At 31.0% G+C, this 21,284-nt stretch overlaps 2 protein-coding genes, 1 long non-coding RNA gene and 1 other non-coding gene across 5 annotated transcripts; all 4 read left to right on the top strand.

The window, feature by feature from the left end:
* The first annotated feature begins 3,168 nt into the window (after positions 1 to 3,168).
* Positions 3,169 to 5,295, top strand: LOC137823156 (peroxidase 25-like). Its single transcript, XM_068628304.1, has 4 exons — positions 3,169 to 3,526; positions 3,930 to 4,109; positions 4,479 to 4,641; positions 4,748 to 5,295. Exons 1-4 carry the CDS (start codon positions 3,326 to 3,328, stop codon positions 5,167 to 5,169), a joined length of 966 nt encoding a protein of 321 aa, XP_068484405.1. The 5' UTR covers positions 3,169 to 3,325; the 3' UTR covers positions 5,170 to 5,295.
* Positions 5,296 to 5,731: 436 nt separating this feature from the next.
* LOC137823155 (nudix hydrolase 19, chloroplastic-like) lies at positions 5,732 to 10,827 on the top strand. Of its 2 annotated transcripts, none has more exons than XM_068628302.1 (6): positions 5,732 to 6,416; positions 6,793 to 6,933; positions 7,019 to 7,123; positions 7,934 to 8,033; positions 9,598 to 9,690; positions 10,290 to 10,827. In XM_068628302.1, exons 1-6 carry the CDS (start codon positions 5,817 to 5,819, stop codon positions 10,580 to 10,582), a joined length of 1,332 nt encoding a protein of 443 aa, XP_068484403.1. In that variant the 5' UTR covers positions 5,732 to 5,816; the 3' UTR covers positions 10,583 to 10,827. The 2 variants fall into 2 exon arrangements, with proteins under 2 accessions (XP_068484403.1, XP_068484404.1); XM_068628303.1 differs by having other exon boundaries at positions 5,823 to 6,416; positions 6,798 to 6,933.
* Positions 10,828 to 12,060: 1,233 nt separating this feature from the next.
* Positions 12,061 to 12,132, top strand: TRNAD-GUC (transfer RNA aspartic acid (anticodon GUC)). Its single transcript has one exon. It is a non-coding gene; the product is annotated as a tRNA-Asp (tRNA).
* Positions 12,133 to 17,682: 5,550 nt separating this feature from the next.
* Positions 17,683 to 20,584, top strand: LOC137822781 (uncharacterized). The gene is made up of 2 exons (XR_011082981.1): positions 17,683 to 17,810; positions 18,525 to 20,584. It is a non-coding gene; the product is annotated as an uncharacterized lncRNA (long non-coding RNA).
* The last annotated feature ends 700 nt before the right edge of the window (positions 20,585 to 21,284 follow it).

Genomic DNA, 21,284 nt, shown 5'->3' on the forward strand with positions numbered 1-21,284 from the left:
ACAAATTTCGAACTTTCTTAAGATAATACTCACTTTTCAAAATCTTTAAGCTTTTTAATCACAAATTCATTATTTAATATTTTATAATAAATTAACTTTAACATTTCACTCCCAATCAAAAATTATTCCTCTGTTGTTATTGGACAATTTCAAATATCTATTCATCTCAAAATAAAATATAGTTTGTTCTTATGACTTATATCATAGTACAATACAAAATTTTCATAAAATCTTTTACATCTTTAACCTTGTTTATTAATTTTTTTACTTGGAAGACTTACAACGTTATAAGTTCATTTTGCTTCATATTGTTAAACTAATGGGCTCCAATTTTTACGTGCATAATCCGATCAAATTCTGTCAGCATGTTATGACTTAGATCATAATACAGTAAAAGATTTCATAAAAATATTTTACATCTTTAATTTTTTTTATTAACTTCTTTACTTGAAAGATTTGCAATTTTATAAGTTCATTTTGTTTTAATATTGTTAAAATATTTACCATTTTTCCATCCACAATCTTGAAAGGGTCCATACTGATATTTCAACTTCAAAATACAATACCCTAGTTTGAATTAATAGCTGATAGGCCCACTCCACAGAACCTTGCTCATCAAGAGTTTTATTCTTGGCAAATTCTTCCTACACCCAACTTGCACCAAACACAATTTTAAAATTCCGAAAATACCCTTTATTTCGGAAATAAAAATCTAGAATTGAAAATAATACATTCCCAAAAATTATATTTGGAAGAGATTATTATGTTTTGGAAATAAAAATTTGGAAACAATAATCAAAATCCCATTCCAGATAAGAAAATACGGAATTAAAAATAATACATTCCAAAAAAAATATCTGAAAGAACTTTTTGTATTCTGGAAATAAAAATCATTTTTAAGGGCATTTTCGTCTTTTCAACTGGAATTGGGTGCAATCATATGGTGCAGGAAGCAATTTCTTTATTCTTTATGGTTGATTGGTTGGGCCTCAAATGCTCAGATATTTTTGGCCTGGCTAAAAAAATTGTTGCCTTACTCAATATATTTTGAATACCTTTTCAAGTCTCCATGATATGAACTTTAAAAGGTTGGGGAAAATCTCAACAGTTGTTGGAGAAGAGAAATTCATGGAAATGCAATGGAAGTTGGGGAAAATAGTAGAATTCATGGAGAAAATCATAAAATTTGAATTAGTTTTTAAGTAAAAACAAGAACAAGTAAAGAATAATTAAAACAAAAAATGGATTAAGATAAGGAAATGGAGAGAACATGCCACCTTCAAGTCAAGATGATTCACCACTTGAAAAAGCTTATCAAAATAAGAACTAATTAAACATAGAAGAGAAAAATCAAACTCTCACAAACTCACGAAGGAGATTTCATTCATTAAGATGTCTTGTCTTTACAAATGAATGAGATACCTATAAAGAGAAGAGAATCTCGTCTTAGGAAATGAATGGACAAAAAAATGAAGTTAACTTTCTTAATCAAGAGTTAACTCCACTTAACTAAGATTAACACATGATAATCCCTTGAAATTAAGGAGTGTCCATGGGTAGTTCTTCGAATCTAGAGACACGTAATGATTACATGTGAAAAACAATGATGTCTAGGAGGATTAGACATGTGTGGTGCCACATGTGGAGTTCCAATTATCACAAATGTGTTTTGAAAACTTTAAGAATAAAATGAAAGAGTCCAACTAACTCATGTGTTTTTGTGAGTGTTGTGTGCTAGTTTAGAAACTCCAAAAGACACTTCCAACTCTCTACATTTTAGATCCTCAAGTTCTAACTAACAAATATTAACCTTTTTCAAGTTTTACTAAAAACTATTCAAGTACAAATCCTCTAATCTTCTATTCCAAAATTTGAAGTTTTCCTCTTTTCAACTTTATTGAAATCTTCATAGAATCTCCTTCTTTATTTCTTATTGTCATGTTTTATTTACTTATTTTTCTTGTCTACTCTTCTTTTTCTTCAACAAACTTTTATTCATATTTATTTATATCACTCGTGATAAATTGATGTAATTGCACATCAACATCTAACAAATTGTTTTATTTATAACTTTTTTTCTATCAAAATCTTATTTATTCATTTTTTTTCATTATTGTTATATATTTGATTTTTCTGAAATTCTCTATAAACAATTTTAAAATTTTCATATATGCTTAAATTATTGTTATTAATTCCTTCTACTCCATTTATTTTATTTACAGATTAATTTACATATATAACTATAAAATGTATTATGCGCTTCAATATTTTTAAGTTATTAAACTAAATTATCATAAAAGCAAAGCCTAATTAATTTTTAAATTAAAATCTTAAGAATGACACATGTTTATAATGTACTCCATAATATTAAAAAAAGTATTCACGTGGTAGTAATATAAATTCAGTAGGACATTTTTTTTTTTATCAAAAGTGCTTATACTGTGCTGGCCATTTCCTTTATGTTCACATAAAATATTATTAGTGGACTAAGGAAGATTCTTTTCTTTTTCTACCAGTTTAAGGCATGTGAAATTTGCTAAATTTTTAATTGTTATACTCTAGTTTTTACTACCAAAATGGTATCTGACTGTACCAAAATCAATTAAAATAGAAATTATTTTGTTTTATGAAGATTTGCATAAGTTATGGGCATTCCAATATTGTTCTCTAATTTTGTATTTATCTGACACCACTGAACGCATTATGCAGAGAAATTGCGATTTGTGACTGTAGTGTCACTCTGGAACAATGGCAAAGTTTTTTTTTATTGATGAAATTGAGTTACACTCTAAACTGGTGCCAAAAGATACTTTTACTTTTTTTACTTTTAAAATAGAAATGTACTTTGTTTATGTTTGTAATAAAATATAAACGTTATTTATTTTTTATAATGTGACATTCGTCTGTCTTATATAAATTAAAAATATATATTTACTAAAATTTAAATAAAATTATAAAAATGAGAGAGTTATATAAAAAAAAAAAAATTGCCATTTTGTCCTAAAATATTTTTAAGTGAGGTAAATATTATAGGTATGATTCATGTAACGATATGATTTCTACAAGTATTTATAGATATGATTTCTCCTCTTTTTTTCTTTTTTTTTTTACTTTTAGCAGTCATTATTTTTCAGTATTAAAATAGATATAGAAAGCCTGAAAAACAACATGATGGAAGATCCACTTGTTCCCACAAAGAACACCATTATATAAGTAACAAGCAGTGAGCAAATGGTTGAAGCATATGAAGGGAAAGTGAAGAATCAAATACCAAGTTGTTTGAAGTTTAGGCTTTTACTTGAATCACTGTTATTACTATTACCAAATGGGAGACATATGGTTGGGTTCATTAACCATTTTTATGACCATTATGGTTGTACAGGGACAACTCAAAACTGGGTTTTACTCCTCTTCCTGTCCAAACGCAGAGGCCACAGTTCGGTCCACTGTGGAATCCTACTTCAATAAAGATCCTACCATTGCTCCTGGCCTGCTCAGGCTTCATTTCCATGATTGCTTTGTTCAGGTTTGCTACTTTGATCTTCATCTTCAACCCACATAACAGAATGTTCTGCATAATTTTTATCACATCTCACATATTCAATACAGCACCAGAATTTGTTATTTTGTCTGTTAGTTGGTGACAGAAATCATGATATAGATGTGTTGACTAAAGATAAACACATTTCATAGTATATAAGTGAGTGCAAATTTCAAAACCAGACTATGAGTTTGTTAAGTTTATTGAGTTTATCAACCCATCAAAATAAAGATATCCCTTTGAAGATGTTTAGGATGTTCAGTCCTAAGATAGGATGAAATTATAGTATATAATCTTACAAAAGTCATTTTGTGAGATTTTCTTATACATGAATCAAACTTATCAGAACATGGTTGTTTATTTAGTTATGCTACATCTTTTCTCTCAGGGCTGCGATGGTTCAGTTTTGATTCAAGGCTCTTCTGCAGAGCGGAATGCGTTCCCCAACACTGGTCTAAGAGGTTTTGAAGTGATTGAGGATGCAAAATCACAACTTGAGGCCAAGTGTCCTGGTGTTGTCTCATGTGCTGACATACTAGCATTGGCAGCACGTGATGCTGTAGACTTGGTACTAAATACAATGTCCAACTCCACCCTCAATCACACACATTCAACTGATAAACACATACATACACACATTCTCATGACTCTATCAAATGATTTATCATAAAGTGAACTCTCACTTAAAATCCCTTATAAAGGTCACTCATGTTCAATGGTTAATATTGTGAAAACGCCACTTTAACCTTGGAAAATGACATTTACTATGTTCCTTACTATTAATGACTACTTACATGAATGATTTTTGAAAGTCAAGATTCAATGAAAGTTTGATACAGTGAGGAATTAAGATGAACAACACATAAAATCCAGCATTATTAAAGTAAGGATTTATTCATTGTTGCTTCAGTTAATAAAGTAGCATTTAAAATGGCAGAGTGATGGTCCAAGTTGGTCAGTACCTACTGGAAGAAGAGATGGGAGGATTTCTTTATCATCTCAGGCCTCAAACTTGCCATCTCCACTTGACCCTATTTCTGTGCAGAGGAAAAAATTTTCTGACAAAGGCTTAGATGACCATGACCTTGTAACCCTTGTTGGTGAGCTTTCTCACATGATTATTGCATATATATGTGTGTGATTCATAATTATGCTAATATTAAATGGTGTAAAGAGAATATGAATGTGACACTTGTCTCTCTATAGGGGCACATACCATAGGCCAAACAGAATGCAGATTCTTCAGCTACAGGTTGTATAATTTCACCACCACTGGCAATTCAGATCCAACTATAAACCAAGACTTCTTAGACCAACTTCAAGCACTGTGTCCCAATAAAGGAGATGGCTTGAAAAAGGTCTCCTTGGACCAAGATACTCCAGCCAAATTTGATGTTAGTTTCTTCAAAAATGTGAGGGATGGTAATGCAATTCTAGAGTCAGATCAGAGGCTGTGGGGAGACCCTGATACACAAAGTATTGTGCAGAAATACGCAGGGAATATAAGAGGGTTATTGGGGTTAAGATTTGATTATGAATTTAAAAAGGCTATGGTTAAATTGAGTAGTGTAGAGGTAAAGACTGGTACACAAGGAGAGATTAGAAGGGTGTGCTCAAAAGTTAATTGATATCAGACAATTATGAGTGTGTGAGTATTTAGTAACTTATGGTTTCTTTGGATTGAATAATTTGTAATGTTCTGATTGTGAAAACAATTCACATCAAATTGTTAGGAACCAATCCAGTTTTATCAACTTTTGGTGTTATTTTCTTCTCTTTTGTGGCTATTTATCTAATGAAAGGTTTCTTTCAAAATTTAAATGTTATGCTAGATTGGATACATGGTTTTGTAGAGATTTAGAAAGTTTATTCTAAGTTTCACAATTTTGTCTTTCCTTATGATAGATTGAAAAAAGAAAAAAGCTTTGGCAATCACACATTATTCACACTGTTTTCCCCTTCAACTTTAGTCTCATCATGAAATTATCTTCAATTAAAAGTATGATTTTGAAATTACCTATTTTTAAAAGGTATAAATAAAAGTGGAATAATAAAAAATGTAAAAGTTAAAAGTTAAAATTAAAATTAAGACATAGTTTGTTAAACATCATTAAAAATGTAGAAAAGTAAAAGAAAAGGTCAAAGGATACGGCATTTTGGTTTTGAAATTAAGGAAAAATGGGATGGGGACAGGTGTCAGTCTGTGACGCTTTCTCCGAAGCAACCGACCTTGGTTTGGTTTGTCACCTTGTTACATCTGATTCATGGAAGCATCATGCTCAAGCTCCACAATCTTCTTCCATCCTCATCTTCCAAACTCCTCTCCAGCTACATTTTTTCACTCTCCACCAAACTCCCACCACCGCTAACATCACCCTTCTATCGCCAACTCACCACCACCACCACCACCATGTCCATAAACCTACGCACACACGCCTTCGCCGGCAACCCGCTACGATCCAGGACTTCGAACGGGGTCGAACCGTTATCTCCCGCCGCGGCGCACGAGACCTTGAAAACGCGAATTGCGGAGAGCGCGGGCGAGTCCGCCTCGGTGAATTTGAAGGTGTTACCTTTCAGAAACGGGAGGCCCCTGGCGTCTGTGGCTAGCAGTGACACGTGGCGGCTGGCGTGGATGGGGTTGGAGGAAGTGAAGGGGCTCTTGGGCGCGAACCTGAGCGCCGACTCGTTCGTGTATTTGGGGTCCGACGCGGAGGAGGATTCGGTGTACTGGGCGATCGACTTGTCAAGGGAGAGTAGCTTGGTGGCTAAATTTGGTGCCATGAAGCGCTGCTTTGTGGAGCTGAGAACGCTCATGGTTGCTACCGACTGGGTCGATTTGAAGGCCATGGGGAACTTGGCCATCGCTGGTCATGTAAGTTGATTTTCTTTATTGCACCTGACTTGTGTTTGCAATGCAGAATTACGTGGTGTTTCTTGGCTTGATCACTGTATTGTCAATTTGGTCCTTGAAATTGTGTTTCAATTTAGTTTCACAATATATGTAAACTAAAATAAACTCTTTGAAAATATCTCTCATGTCTCATGTCTCAAGTCCATCTTCCATTTCATTAGGGGAATCTGTTATACTTTCTCCTGCATTGTTTTATGGATCAATCATATTCTTTGAAATAGTTATGTAAGCTGCTCACAGTTAGTTAACTTTCTTGGTTTGTTTTTGACCTTTTATCCTACTTCAGTTTGCAATATTGATAGGCAATTCTACTTTTCTAACTACTGGGTTTGGCCAGGCCAGGGCACTTCTAGAATGGTGTAATATATCACGATTTTGTGGACATTGTGGAGAGAAAACAGTCCCAGTGGAAGCTGGGAGGCGGAAACAGTGTTCAGATGAATCATGCAAAAAGAGGATATATCCACGAGTTGACCCGGTTTGACATCTCCTGTTCTAATAGTTGAGTGATCAATGGATGATCTAGTTTTTCTGAATTTCAGCGGTCATCTAAACTTATGCAGGTGGTCATTATGCTAGTAATTGATTCAAAGAATGACCGTGCCCTTTTGAGCAAACAATCAAGATTTGTACCTAGAATGTGGAGCTGCTTAGCAGGTTTTATAGAGGTGCATGCTTGACCTAATCTCTAAGACCACTTATTTTTTTTAGGAACTTAACAGTGTATTCCAGTAAATTTGACTACATGTAGGAGAAACTAATTTGAATTTGCGTAACCACTGCAATAGCCAATAGTTACCTAATGCCAATAACATTTCTTTTTCTAAAATGACAATATTTGGTATAAGATGTATACGCTCCTGTTTATATAGTCTGAACTCCGAAATTCTTGCACTTCCTTTTATTGGGTGCCCTTAGCATTAACATCCAGAACATGTATGAATAAGCTTCAAAAATTTTCTTATCAAAAGCACTTTAAGAAATATTTTTCTTATAAGCTATTTTGAAAGCAAAATAAGCTAGTTTTAACATGAACAGATGCACTTAGGACATTTATGGTAAACAGTTTAGTTAATTGCACGTTGAAGATCTTATTACATATTAGATATTAAGACAATTATTGCTAGTTGCAATTGAGAGGGTATTGAGATAAGCTTGTTTTGATAAGTTTCATCGAGAAGCTTATCGAACCAAGCAAAAATGAATGTATCACTGGGTGGACTTTTTTTACTTGCATAAGCTTAACCAAGTATGTGTATGATAAAATAATTCCAATTGATTTCCATAGAAGCTCTTCCAAATGCTTCCTTCGGTGGTTTAAACAGTCAAAAGTTCAACCTTCTACTACGAATTAAAGGATATCTTTAAAGTCAGATTTCTTTGATTTGAGAATTCACGATACAATTGCTTTTTTGTTTAATTTTATTCCTTGACCAATATAGTAAAACTTTTGTCTTGTCTACTCTCATTACATATAGCCAGGAGAAAGCTTAGAGGAGGCTGTAAGAAGAGAAACATGGGAGGAAGTTGGTATTGAAGTGGGAGAAGTTGTATATCATAGTTCTCAGCCATGGCCTGGTATAGCATATTCTATATAACTATTTTCATTTTTTGGGCTTTTGTACTTTTTCAATTTCACCAGGGTTTATATGAGATCAAAATGTGAAGATTTGTCTTTATGAACATCTGATAGTAATTGTCTGTGAAGACTTGATATTTCTATCTATCAAGTATCATATTTAGAGTCAATTTGGATGAAGTTCTTAAGTGTAGAAAAAATAAAAAATATAATGAATCAAGAGGGTAAAAGAAATCTAACTTCTTGCATAAGTTTAAATAAACTTGTACCTCAACTTTTTTAAGATGCTATTTCATTTAAAATTTCATCTAGTTTCATACACGAAATGTCCATGCCTTGGCATGATGGGTGTGTATTAGGGATGCCGCATCGACTAGAAATAAGACTATTTGACAAACTATATGTGAGGGCAATCCTCACCTTACAAGTCGGTTTTATGAGAATGAGTTAGACTTAAACTTACTACCTAATAAATCTTATGGATCCAAATAAAAAATTAATGGCAGAATAGGGATAAGCTTTCTCTAATCCAGAAAGATATATCTTATTATTACTAGAACAAATTTGTCTTTTGCAGTTGGTGTCATAAGTCAGTTCATGCAAATCCTTGTGTTGATCATTTAAATATTGTCATTCATATTCTAAGATAGCTTAGGAAGGCTCCAGGACAAGGTCTACTTTATAAAGATAAAGGGAATACCCAAATTGCTAGATATTGCCTTGCTAATTGGGCAGGTTCTGCTATGGACAGACACTTTGCTACATGATATTGTGTTTTCGTTAGAAGAAATATTATCTCTTGGAGAAACAAGAAACAAATGTAGTTGTCCTCACACCTCAACAAAATGTTATAGCAGAAAAAAAAATAGACACTTGATTGAAACTGCTCATACCTTATTGGTGCAAACATGTCTGATTATCATTGGGGTGATGATATCCTAACCCTCTATTTTCTCACTAACAGAATGACTTTTATTAATATTGATTAATTTTTCTTTCTTCTTTAGTACACTTTTAGTAATGGGCCTTCTATGTTATGGCCTATATTTGGACCCTTTAAGTTCTTTAAAAGATGAGAATATTTTCTTCAAGATTTCATGTTACTTCAGGATCTATTTTTGCAGGTGCACTATTTCTTCCTTTACTATAATATAACTAGTAAATCAATCACTTGCAGTCTGATGGGGGGTTAGATCATGTTTAAAGTAACTTGAATCAGAGTTAATGTCTAGAATATGTTTAACCCCATAATTCTAGAATGCAAGTACTGTGATTCTTTTGACATACAGAGAGCTTTGAAGAGTTATTAGCTTTTATTCTGTTCAAAGATTATATCCGAAGTAATTTAAATAGGAGTTAATGCAGAACATGTTTGTGAAAACTGTAATTTTTTTTCTTTTTGTATACAGAGAATTTTCAAAAGTAAACAAGTAAAGGTTAAGATAATTTAATGTACCAAATTAACATATTTTTGTGTTTTCTTTCTCATCATTAGAAATTTTAATTTTTCCCTTCTTTTATATCTATTAACTGTTGTTTTGTTTCTTTTGACTTTGTTTCTAGTTGGACCAAATAGCATGCCATGTCAGCTGATGGTAGGGTTCTTTGCATATGCAAAATCCCTTGAAATAAATGTGGACAAAGAAGAGTTGGAAGGTATATGAAGCATTTAAGTGCATTGGCGTACTATTTATTTCTCACCTGATGCAACTTTCAATTCATTTATTTATAATGTGTGACTTTAAATGGTGTGTGGAGAATCTACTCGTGCCACACACTCAGTATAGGTGCATTGTCTAGCTGAAAATTGAGCCTTAGGGGTGTTGGACGGCCACAGTATGTAATTTGCACATGTTGTAAGCAAGTATTTTCCTTTCAGTGTTATGATGCCAGTGATTTTCCTTTCTCATGGTGGCGTGGTAAACCTGAACCTCTAGAAGTCTTGCTGGTTTACAATCATTGTTGGCCTTTGTTTTATTTTATTTTTCTTTTTGGAGGCAATGGGGAAAAGATTGGGGAGGATGGTAAATAGTGGATTTAGATTAAGACTGTTAACCTAAAGTTTTTGTTCTCCTTCACTTCAATTTGCATTCCTATCTAGTAAGGTTTCCTCTCATTTGGTGGCAATGTAAATCACAACTGTAAAGTGGTTTAACTTCTAAAACATTCGCTTTCTCATCACTTTGCACTTACTATCTCCTTTGGTTTTGGTTTTGGATCTGTGACAAATAATCTGTTGCAATTTTGTGATCTAGATGCTCAATGGCATAGTAGAGAAGAAGTAAGAAAAGCTCTGACATTTGCTGAATACAAGAAAGCCCAAGAAACTGCAGCAGCAAAGGTAGAACAAATGTGCAAGGGAGTAGAAAAGACTCACAGTTTGTCTACAGATTTCAATGTGGAAAGCGGTGAACTTGCTCCAATGTTTGTTCCTGGACCCTTTGCAATTGCTCATCATCTTATATCCTCCTGGGCATTCCCAGATAAAGATGTAAATGGCATTGAATGCCATTCAAAACAACCTAGTGCTTCTATGTCAAATTTGTAGGAGTAACATTATTTTTCAAGCCATATTTAGTTATAATGCTTTTCTTATTATTGTTAAGTATCCCACAAAGGTGAAGGGGTGTCCTTGCCGGTGACGAGATTCTCAGCAAAATTTTTGAAGAATCCACACACCAAGAATTGGAGACACTTACCTTTGATTTTACTTTGTTTTTCATACTAAACACATGTTCGATATTATCATTCACCATAAGACTGACTACATTATATTTCATTTACCTTTTCACATCTTTCTCCCAACTTAATCTTATTCATTCCTTAACAACAATTTCTCCTCTAAACTTAAATTTTATTAACTTCTCAATTATCATTTCTTTTCCAAACTTTAAACGTGTTTACTTCGCAATTATTATTTCTTCTCTGAACTTCTAACTTGACAGTCTCTTAACACCGATTTCTTCTCAAACTCATCTTTTTAATTTATTTACATATTTATTGTTTTCCGATATTTAAGTTGGTATTGCAAAAGGTTTTTATGTTAGTTAAAATAAATAGTTACGATTTTATTTGAAATTTGATTTTAGATGCTTAATGTTTCACTATTATTTAGTAATTAAGACTCCTAATTTAATCAAGTCAAGTGTTTGAATCATTTTAAACTTTCAATTTGAAGATGGAAGTTGTTTATCTAAATAAATAAAAAACTAACAAAGATTAACGAAAACATGAATTTTGATTCTCAGTCTACAAATAAGGAATCATTTGTTGTTTAGGAATATCTTGAGAAGTTATTTTCTATTTCAAATTAAAAATAAAAGGAAATGATATTTTGACACTTGTTTAAAAGAAAACATTCCTCAAAAACTTTATCATTATTTATTTTAAGTCAAAAGTGACTCATTTTGATAATCTATGAGATTGTTGACTAACCTAAAAGGCAATAAGATGAAGAAAAGAGATAATGGAGAGGGAAAAGATAAAGCCATCGAAGAAAGAAGACACGAGAAAGAAGAAAGACAGTTGAAGAGAAATAGATAGCTAGAAGGAAGGAGTAATCATAGCTATAAATGTGATGGAAGGAGAAAGAAGAAGAAATGATAATAGGGAGGAAGAGGAAATGAAAAACGTTAAAGAAGAATAGTGAGAAAGAAAAGGGTGGGAAAAGTAGAAGGAAGCACAAAAGAGGAAGATGAGCATATATTAGGATATTACTTCAAAGGTATGAACTTGTTTGTTTGTTTAGTGGTTGATTTAGATACGCTATTACTCTATTCAGTAATTTTACTTTATTGCATAGTGCTTTTGGTTAGGTATACTAGTTGGTTAAGCTTTAGCTATTGTGTTAGTTTTAGTTTAGTGGGTGGTTAGTGAGTTAGTTAATTATTTTTTTTTAATGGTTAATTTAGTTTAGGAATGGGTAATATGATTGGGTGCAAGGTTATCAGATTCGAGAGTTTACTCAGACTCGTGGGAGGTCTTTTAGAAATACATTTATTTATGTAAGAAATTACAACAATCCAAGTCGTTGTAATATAGTGGTGAGTATTCCCGCCTGTCACGCGGGTGACCCGGGTTCGATCCCTGGCAACGGCGTTTTAAATATTTTTATCATTAAAATATTGTTTCATAAGTATAATATTATTTATGTAAGACTTGTAAGAGTCTATTTTGCACAAAAAAAATTTAATTCTATTAAATTCTATGAAGATGAGAACTGTGTTGAACTTTTTTTTAGAACTTGCTGACTCAATCTCAAACTCACGAGTTTGTACCGAGTTCACCAGGTTTGATGGAGTTTACGAAAAAACGAGTCTACTCACTAGTCAACTAGTGATAAGTGAACTCTTAAACTCGTAAGGGTTTATGAGTTAACCCTAGGATTTGATAACTTGGGTTGGGTGTATTAGTTAGTTAAGTACGTTTGTTGGATAATTTGTTTTAAGGATGTTATAATATTAAGGTTGTTTATCAACATCATTATTTCTTTTCATGAGTAGTAGATTTTAATGTGTTTGCTAGTTATTTAAGTGTGAGTGCTTAATTTCATTGAGTGCGAGGCTATAAAGAGGTGTCTTTGCTTACATATTAAGTAGGTCAAATAAATATTGACTTAGTTGATTCGTTTTGTAATGTTAATGTTGTGTATGATTTTTTCTTATTAATATTGATAAAATTATGAAGTATGATGGTTTTGAGTTTTGCGACAACCTGAAGACTAATTTAGTGATGCGTGAAAATGCTTAGTTGAATTTGCTATGCATTTATCAATGGTGAGTTTGTATATGGATCTTTTATTTGAACCATGAATATAAGATACCTTGATTAATAAAGTTAATAAGAAGATGACAAGTGTGTAAAAGAGTGATGACACCATTTAAGGGTTTAGCAAGGTTGAGTTAGAAACTTACAATATATGATTGATTGATGGATAAAAATTCAAATAATCAAATGCAATCTATAATTATATTCATTTAAATGACTTTATCTCTATTTTAATGATACATTTCAAATCTAAATTCACATTTTTAAATTTTAAATCCAATATATGTAATTAGATATTTTGATTTAAAGAAATTAAAATCAATATTCATTCTAAAAGAGTGTGTAATCAAAATATATTGTTATTTGCAATTGAGACTTATTTTACTTGATTTGTAAATGTCTCTTTGATTGGGATTACTATGAAAGATGTTGATTTGGATTACTATGAAGATGTTGTTGGGTTGGCCTTGGACATAAGCATCCTTAGCTCTATTTTGATTGAAAAAATTTCAACTCAGATTAACACAACTTCATATTAACAAAACTTGCTCAAATTTTGGTTGAAAAATCCTGAACTCAGCCTTGATCATTCCATCATTGACACAATTTAATGAAACATTATTTGTTGGGCTTGAATGAGACTTTATCGGCTTGATCTTGAAATTAGAACATTATCGACATGTTTTGGTTGAGGCTTGTTTGAGTTGAGACATCTTTGATCTCAGTAAATGCTAAATGGATTATGAAATAAATTTTTTTTATTTTATGTTTGACAATACTTGAATATGCTCAGATGATTTGATTTGTGCATAAATATAAGCTAATCCCGTATCACATGAACATATATATGTTTATTTTATGTTGCATGAAATGTTCGTTACTTTCATATGTCAAGAAGATCCATTCAGGATAAGTCACATCATGATCTCTTCAATGAAAATTTAAAGTTGTTATTTTTAACAATTTCTTTACATAAACATATGTCAACTTTTGCCTAACTATTTGTCCACTACAATGTGTACTTTTACCGTGTTTTGGTGTAAACTATGCAACCTAGGGAGATAACTACTACCAATTATTAAGGATATTGCATGAAGTAGAAAAAGATCATTAATGTTGCATAGAAAGCATTTAATGTATCTCTTACAAACAAGTTCATTAAATGCAAACAAAAATATTCATCTGAGTTGAAATTGTTTAATGTCCAAAAATAATTTTTGTTACAACTTTAATTTAAGGAAGATACATGAAAAATAATTACAACATTCACATGCACTAGAAAGTGACATGTGGAAGTTAAAAACTCTTTATCTAAACTCTTGAATCAACTAAATTTTGTTCAAATGACTTGAGAAGACTTGCGAAGTAATTACAACATTTACATGCACTTGAAAGTAACATGTGAAGATGGTTACAATTTTCACATATGTTTCAAAAGTGTGTTTTCATGTTTCTAACAATCTACTCTTGTAGTTCTGAAATATTATAAAATATTCATTTATACTCTTTGAATATTCTTTAATGTATGAAATTTACAAGCTTTCTTTCTTCTTCTTTGACTACTTTAATTCTCTTCTTGAATCTTTATTAGAATTTTTTTTCTTCTTTTATTTATTCTTGAAATTTATTTTCTACTTCTTCAATAGTTTCTTCTTTAATCTTATTTATATCAAGCATGAAATAAGTTGAACAATTTAATTTCATAACAAACTACTTGTTTTTAAGTCTAATTCAACCCCATAAAACTAGCTCATGAGGTTGAGGTTTGCACCCACTTATATACAATGAAAGACTTTAATCTCTAGGATCTCCAACACACCCCCTCACGCCGAGAGTGACAACAGCTCGTGAAGTGAAGTTCTCACCCACTTATATACCATGAAAAGCTCTAATCTCTAGTCGATGTGGGATCTCCAATGTTCACATTCTAACCATATCAATACACTTGGTTGAGTTTCTCATTATAACCAGTATGAGGCTTAGCTAAACTAGAAGCATGGTGAATATGTTTTACATGTTATTGCTTTATGCTATGAAACCCTCCAATGTGTCTGCTATGAAGTTGTGGCATTATTAGACCTTCAAAAGGTTGTCCAAGTAAGACGATCTAACAATTTTATTGATCAAGTTAATAAATGCACACTATAAAATGTTGTAATAAAAAATATTATTTCTACACAATAAGAAATATATAAAGTGTAAGTTTATATGTGATTGCAAATGCTCAAAATAACACGCAGTGTCCAATGTGCTATCATACATATAATAAATAAATTATTTCTCCAAGATTCAAAAAATACTCTCGTATGGATACAATTATTATGATTATAAGCGAACATGTATATGGTTATATTTGAATATTATATTATATGTACATGTGTAGTATTTTCTTGATTATTCATGTAACATGAAAAAGGAACTTCAACCTTTCATACATAGCCGTGAACATTAGTTTGAGAATAAATCAAGTAGAATCATTCAAGAAGATTTGTGATCAAGTTATCAAGCACAAAGAGGTAAGAGGTATCATCGCTCTTGATTGTACCAAGGAACAATCATAATCTTGAAGCCTATATATTGACTATATATTTAAAAAGCTCATCACTTAAAAAACATTCAAGAGAAATAGATATTATATGAAGTCGAATATTTAATATTATATGAAGTTATCCAAAATACTCAAATTTTTAATCTTTAGTGAAATTAAAAAAAAAACAATCATTTTTTGTTACTAAACTTACCTAGATATCAATGTTATCATCAATTATTTTTTAAAATCTTATGTAATCCTAGCTATAGACACTTTCATTATCAAGCATTTAGATATATTCATATATTTTATATAATATATATGAATCTTCTTTAATGTTAACATAAGTGGTGATATTCAATAAAATCATTTATTTCATGTATTACTTGATTTACTATTGAAATAAAAATAAACTAAAAGAGAAGATGAAGAATGTCAACATACATGTCTAATCTAGTGGTTGATCAATCCTTAAATAAGTTGTTTATTTGAATGTTTAATTTAATTTTATGGTCCTACAATTAACCTACAAAATAACGTTTTAGATACTTTTCCCCATTAACTTCTATCCATAAGAGTTACTTTTGCAAACAATGTGTCACACCACATGCTTTAATAATAAATGTTATGAAGAAGCCTTGTTTAACTTTAAACAACTTTTGCAAATAACTACTTTGGAAATTATCTTAATTAATTTCTATTTCAACTGTATATATTAAATATTAAATGTAATAAATTACCTTTTTAAAAGAAAAAAAAATTAATGATTAAGATTTATTAAAGAGATATAGTCTCTCAAACCCATAAAAATAGTACTCTTTATTTTTATTCTTCTTCTGAATTTGAATATTTAAATAAAAATTAATTTAAAAAAATAATTAATTATTATATTAATTAAATTATATATTATTTTAAAAATTAAAAAAAATTATTGTATCTAAATTAGTTTTTATTATTTAATAACTAATTAAATACTAATTTAAAAATTCTTTATTTATTAGTAATAAAAATTAATTTAGATACTAATAATTTTTTTAGTCTCTAAAATAATATCTAACATAATCAATATAATAATTAATTATATTTTGTCTACAATTTATTTCTATCTAATATTTTTTTAGTAGTTGAATTTAAGTTGTTCTAATCTTTTCATTTTGGTTTCTTTTTCCTAGTTCCATTTTTCTAAATTTAGTAGTCACGTCATTGTTTTCTGCATACAAGTAATGTTCATTTTCTTAGGTGTTTTTATGTGCAAAATTTTCCTCTTCTTGTTGGCTATGAAGCTATGCACCAAAAGCAGAGGAACCTTAAAAAGTTAAGGCTAGAAGCTATTTCAAAGTAGGGAGAATCAAATGACCACGCCGTTCGGATTTTCTTTTCTATATGATATCTTGTAATTTTATTTTATTTTTATTTGAATGCTACGTTTCAGTTTTAAATTTAAGTAATCTTTTATAAGTTTCACAATTTTATTATAACTTCAAACTTTATGTAAAGTAGCTTCTCGTATAATGGTAGTAAAATAATTACAAATTATTAAAAGCTTTACCAAATGAGTATAATTTTATCAAACAAGTTAAGGCATGAAAGAGTCTAAAAGGGTAGCTTGAAAGCCAAAGACTTATAGTGGAGTGACAGAAGATTAGGAGTTTGCTACAGATTAATTACCTACTCAACCATAGAGTGCCAAAATTTGAAGAACCGTAGGGGAATCAAAATCATTGAAATAGTAAGGGGAAAATAGGGAAATTTTCCTCCATTAGCACACTTTTTACACTTCTTGGTGAGAGTTCTTGAGGAACATAATTTTCACCTTCATTTTGATTTGAAATTTTTGTTTATCTTCTTCCTAAGATCAAATTCTATATAGTTTTTTTTTCTTTTTCACTTGCATAACGTAGAACATCTATAAAGTTTAGACACGTTTATTAAATTATGTGTTCATATTGGATATTGATGTATGATACTCGTACAATATATATATCGGTGAAGTGTATAATTTAAAAAAAATTTATTTGGGTCTTTGAAAGACAATAAAAAAAAATACAATAATTTTCTAAAAACTCATAACTTATTGCATAAGTTTTCATTATAATTATAAAAATAAAGAACAAATCTTATATATAATAAAAAATATTTAAATTATATATGTATTATTGAAAATGTTTTTATTTAATTTCTATCATATATTCATATAATCTGAAATTTGTTAAAGTTCTTAATTTTTTTAAATAAATTTTAATTAAAGTGATTTTTTCAATGATGATCATCTTATATCATATAATTCCCAATTATATAATATATAAATTGATATATCCGTAAGAGATTAAGATTTAAAGTTTAGGTTACATGTTTTAAAGTGTTGAAAGATCGTATTCGTATCTGTATCCATGGTATATATTGGAGCATTAATGTTTCTCAATCTCCTACTACCGCGACCTCACCAGAATTTGACTTCTAGGATACAGAATTATAAGAGGTATTGTTTTTCGTTTTAATTTTTTGCAAGCACAACTATAGATGGTAATTTGACTCTCCGAAAACTGAATTCCCACCATGAATAATGAATAGTGAAAAGTGCTAGTCTAGAAAATAATTTACAAACGAATCTATGAGCTTGAGAAAATTATTGAGGGAAAATTTTTGGAAAATAGGAGAGACAGAAAAGTTGTATGGAAATAAAATGCAGTTCCTATCAGGTGATTATAAAAGGAATGAAGGTAGGAATGCAGTCCCATCTGAAGTCCTTGATGGGACACAAAGTGAAACATTAACTTTCATCAAATTAAAGAGATTTTGAGAATCCTTGTTCAGAGCAGTAGATATATATAGGACCACCAAGTGAGAATGGTTGGAAAAGCAGAACCTCATAGGAACTCAATGCCCCTAAGTGGAAAAGGAAAAGGGAAATGACACTAATCAGTGCTGAGATTTATATTCCTTTATGAGAATGTTGTTAATTCTTGTTACACACTTATAGGATACTTCTTCACTGCACATTATTTACTACCTTCATTGTACTCCAGATATGATTCTTCTTAACTTAGATGGATATTATTAAACACTAGAACTTTTTCTCCATATCTTTGAAATAAAAGTGCTGCAGAAAAGTGTTGCCAGCAAGCATTTATGTTGTTGCACTTTTGTAACTAGGGGAGGGTTACTTTGAACTGAGTCATGTACCATTTTCCAGCTATGCCTATGGTGGCTAGGTGCTACTTACACGGCTAAAATCACTTCTTGAGGAACAATGAAAGCATTGAATTGTCAAAAAGGAGGCACTTTGTTTTTAGTGGTTTGTAAGTTGTAACGGTAACTTCAGTTATAAATGTGTACACTTCTTCATTTTCTTTTACATAAGTTTTTAGGGTACATGCTAGAAATTGAATTCAACTGAACAGAATTTTTAGACCATTACTAATTGAATCATGGTGAGGAAGAGGAGTTTGTATAAATGAACTTGTTTACATTCTCTTTTTCTTCACATGTATTGGTGGAGTTGTGAAAGCTGCAGAAATGGGAGTTCTTTGCAGCCCAAAGCTTCCAAGCACAAGTTGCTTTGGTTTTGGACTGAAGGGAGCTCCTACTTCTTCACTTTCCCATATATTTTTTTCTCTTTGCCTCTGTCAAATCAAACTATGATGGATTAAGATGTTCACTTCATGTTCTTGTACATTATGCAGGTGGTGTCATGATGCTAAGGTCACCTTTAGAATTTTATGCTGGTTTTGGTTTCAGTCTTCTTAATTTTTCACTCCACTGAATTTACATAACCAAACTTAAGATTGATTAAAAATGCTGTACTCGTGATAAAATTCAAAACAACCTCTTTCTTTGGAGTTTTGTTGTTTTAATCACAACAGCCCTTGCTGTTCATTTCATTCCCTTGGTTTTCAAATACGGATTTAGCTAGTTCATTCACTGCCTGATTCTATCTGCTTCACTCACTTTCTAACACATAAGTGAAGCTCTCTCCATTAGACATTGAGAATTTTCACAAACATACAAGATCTGAACCTTAGAAAACTACATCAGGGACTCTTTTAAAAACTTGACCAATCTCTTTTTCCACATGTAATTCATCAAATATCTAGCCATTTTCTGCCACAATCAGTTCAGTGTCAAATTTTCCATTACAGAACACTAAGCATTTCTTTCCACCTAAGATTCTAAAGGAAAACAGATCTCTTATGCAGAAGAGCCAAGCCCGACCAAGATTTTGGGACAAAACTCACTGTACTGTAGTATAGACTATGTAAAAGTTTTCATTCATATGCAGTCCAGAACTCATGGTAGGTAAATCCTTTCAAGTTGGTTCCCTTAATTTCTTTCTCCTCCAAGTACTATAGTTACATGGATTGAGAGCTGAAATATTGCTCTCATGATATTATTGTGTTTTGGTTACTCTTTCTTTCTAAAACTAAACTTGGACAGCTTGTCTCATCTGCTGTATGAGACAGTACAGAATGAAGACATAATAATAGTACATGGGTCTTTGCATTAGGGCTCTTTTCTGTTTTTAATTTTGTTTTTTATCATGTTTGACCGGTTAATGGGAATTATAGCTATGGAGGACCTCAATTTCAAAGCTGAATAAGAGGTTTCTAACACAGAATATAGTGTATTCATAAATTCTTCAGAATTGAGTTATATCTTGTGATGAAGGTACTACAGGGATGTGTCACAGTTGCAGATTCCATCATTGCTCTACTCTTTCTGACGTACTCTTTCTTCAATTGTCTCAATCTGTGACAACTGTGATCCTTTGATTTTAAGGGATAATGTATTTTATATTGACTTGATTGAGAGTCATATGTGACAACTTAACAAGTACCTGAACAGTTAAAGTTATATAAGGAAATGATTTTTGGTATTCAAAACAAAAGCAAGTTGAGCTTAAAGCATATTTTAGAAATGATAAAAGAGATTTATATCATGCAGCATTGAAGTTGAAAGAACTTTGCCTCTTGACAAGCAACAACCAAAACATCAATTGACTTTTGCATTGATCTGCATGCCAAAGAGATGTGATTCAATGATGGGTCTTCCTCTTCTGTTAAAGAAACACAACAAAGGAAAAACAGGTTGTGATTGGTGTACCAAGTTTAAGTTTCATCTATGATATCTCTCAAGTACTATGTGCTATGATAGAGTCTATCAGAGAAAGAGAATGTCTCATGTACTATGTGCTATAGCATACTGCTATTTACAGAGATGCATATGTGCTATATTCAATTTTTATATTAAACTTAAGTCTTACATAGTTATATCAAATTTCACTAAAATTGTCTTTTAAGTCGACTTATCCAATTTTAAAATAATTTTTTTTAAGAAGGGTAGGCAATTCCTAACTAAGATTTTTCACTTGGTTTTTCTTCCTTGTCTTTTTATCTATATCAGTGTACTATATATAGCAGACAAAGGAACATTATCAGTGTACTATATATAGCAGACAAAGAAAATGTTCCTGCAACAGCCCCTTTTTTGAATTATCCAAGTGATTTTGCTTATATTGGTTAGTACACAAAATTATGTCTACAATCATGACCAGATAAGACTACAATTAACAATTTGTTTGGGTTGGAAATTAAATTATGATGAATGAAATAAAGATAAGGAGGAACAATCTCACGTAAGGCTTATCAGAAGATTAATACTATTTTTAAAATAGACTAAAATAGAATTTTGATTTCTGATTTTAATTTTTTTATAAATTGAAAAATTTATGAATTGGGCTTCAATCTTATATTTATTCAAATTTGAGTATGATTCTAGTTTCCCTTACAAAACCAATTCAGAACCTAGAACGACCTTGACAACCACCACTTTGAAATTCTACCAAACAAAATATGACCTATGTTTCAAATCCTTAAGACCATACTCACATTCAAGCACCAACCAAATTGAAAAAAAAAAAAAAAAAAACAAGAACAAGAAACCTGGGTGCATCATT

Source organism: Phaseolus vulgaris, chromosome 9, assembly GCF_000499845.2.
Source record: "Phaseolus vulgaris cultivar G19833 chromosome 9, P. vulgaris v2.0, whole genome shotgun sequence".
In the NCBI taxonomy this organism is placed as follows: domain Eukaryota; kingdom Viridiplantae; phylum Streptophyta; class Magnoliopsida; order Fabales; family Fabaceae; genus Phaseolus; species Phaseolus vulgaris.

Coding starts and splice junctions, on each gene's coding strand:
- LOC137823155 (XM_068628302.1), top strand. CDS start 5,817: ATGCTCAAGCTCCACAATCTTCTTCCATCCTCATCTTCCAAACTCCTC. Junction 6,417..6,792: donor ACTTGGCCATCGCTGGTCAT/GTAAGTTGATTT, acceptor GGGTTTGGCCAG/GCCAGGGCACTTCTAGAATG. Junction 7,124..7,933: donor GCTTAGCAGGTTTTATAGAG/GTGCATGCTTGA, acceptor CATTACATATAG/CCAGGAGAAAGCTTAGAGGA.
- LOC137823156 (XM_068628304.1), top strand. CDS start 3,326: ATGGGAGACATATGGTTGGGTTCATTAACCATTTTTATGACCATTATG. Junction 3,527..3,929: donor TCCATGATTGCTTTGTTCAG/GTTTGCTACTTT, acceptor CTTTTCTCTCAG/GGCTGCGATGGTTCAGTTTT. Junction 4,110..4,478: donor CACGTGATGCTGTAGACTTG/GTACTAAATACA, acceptor TTAAAATGGCAG/AGTGATGGTCCAAGTTGGTC.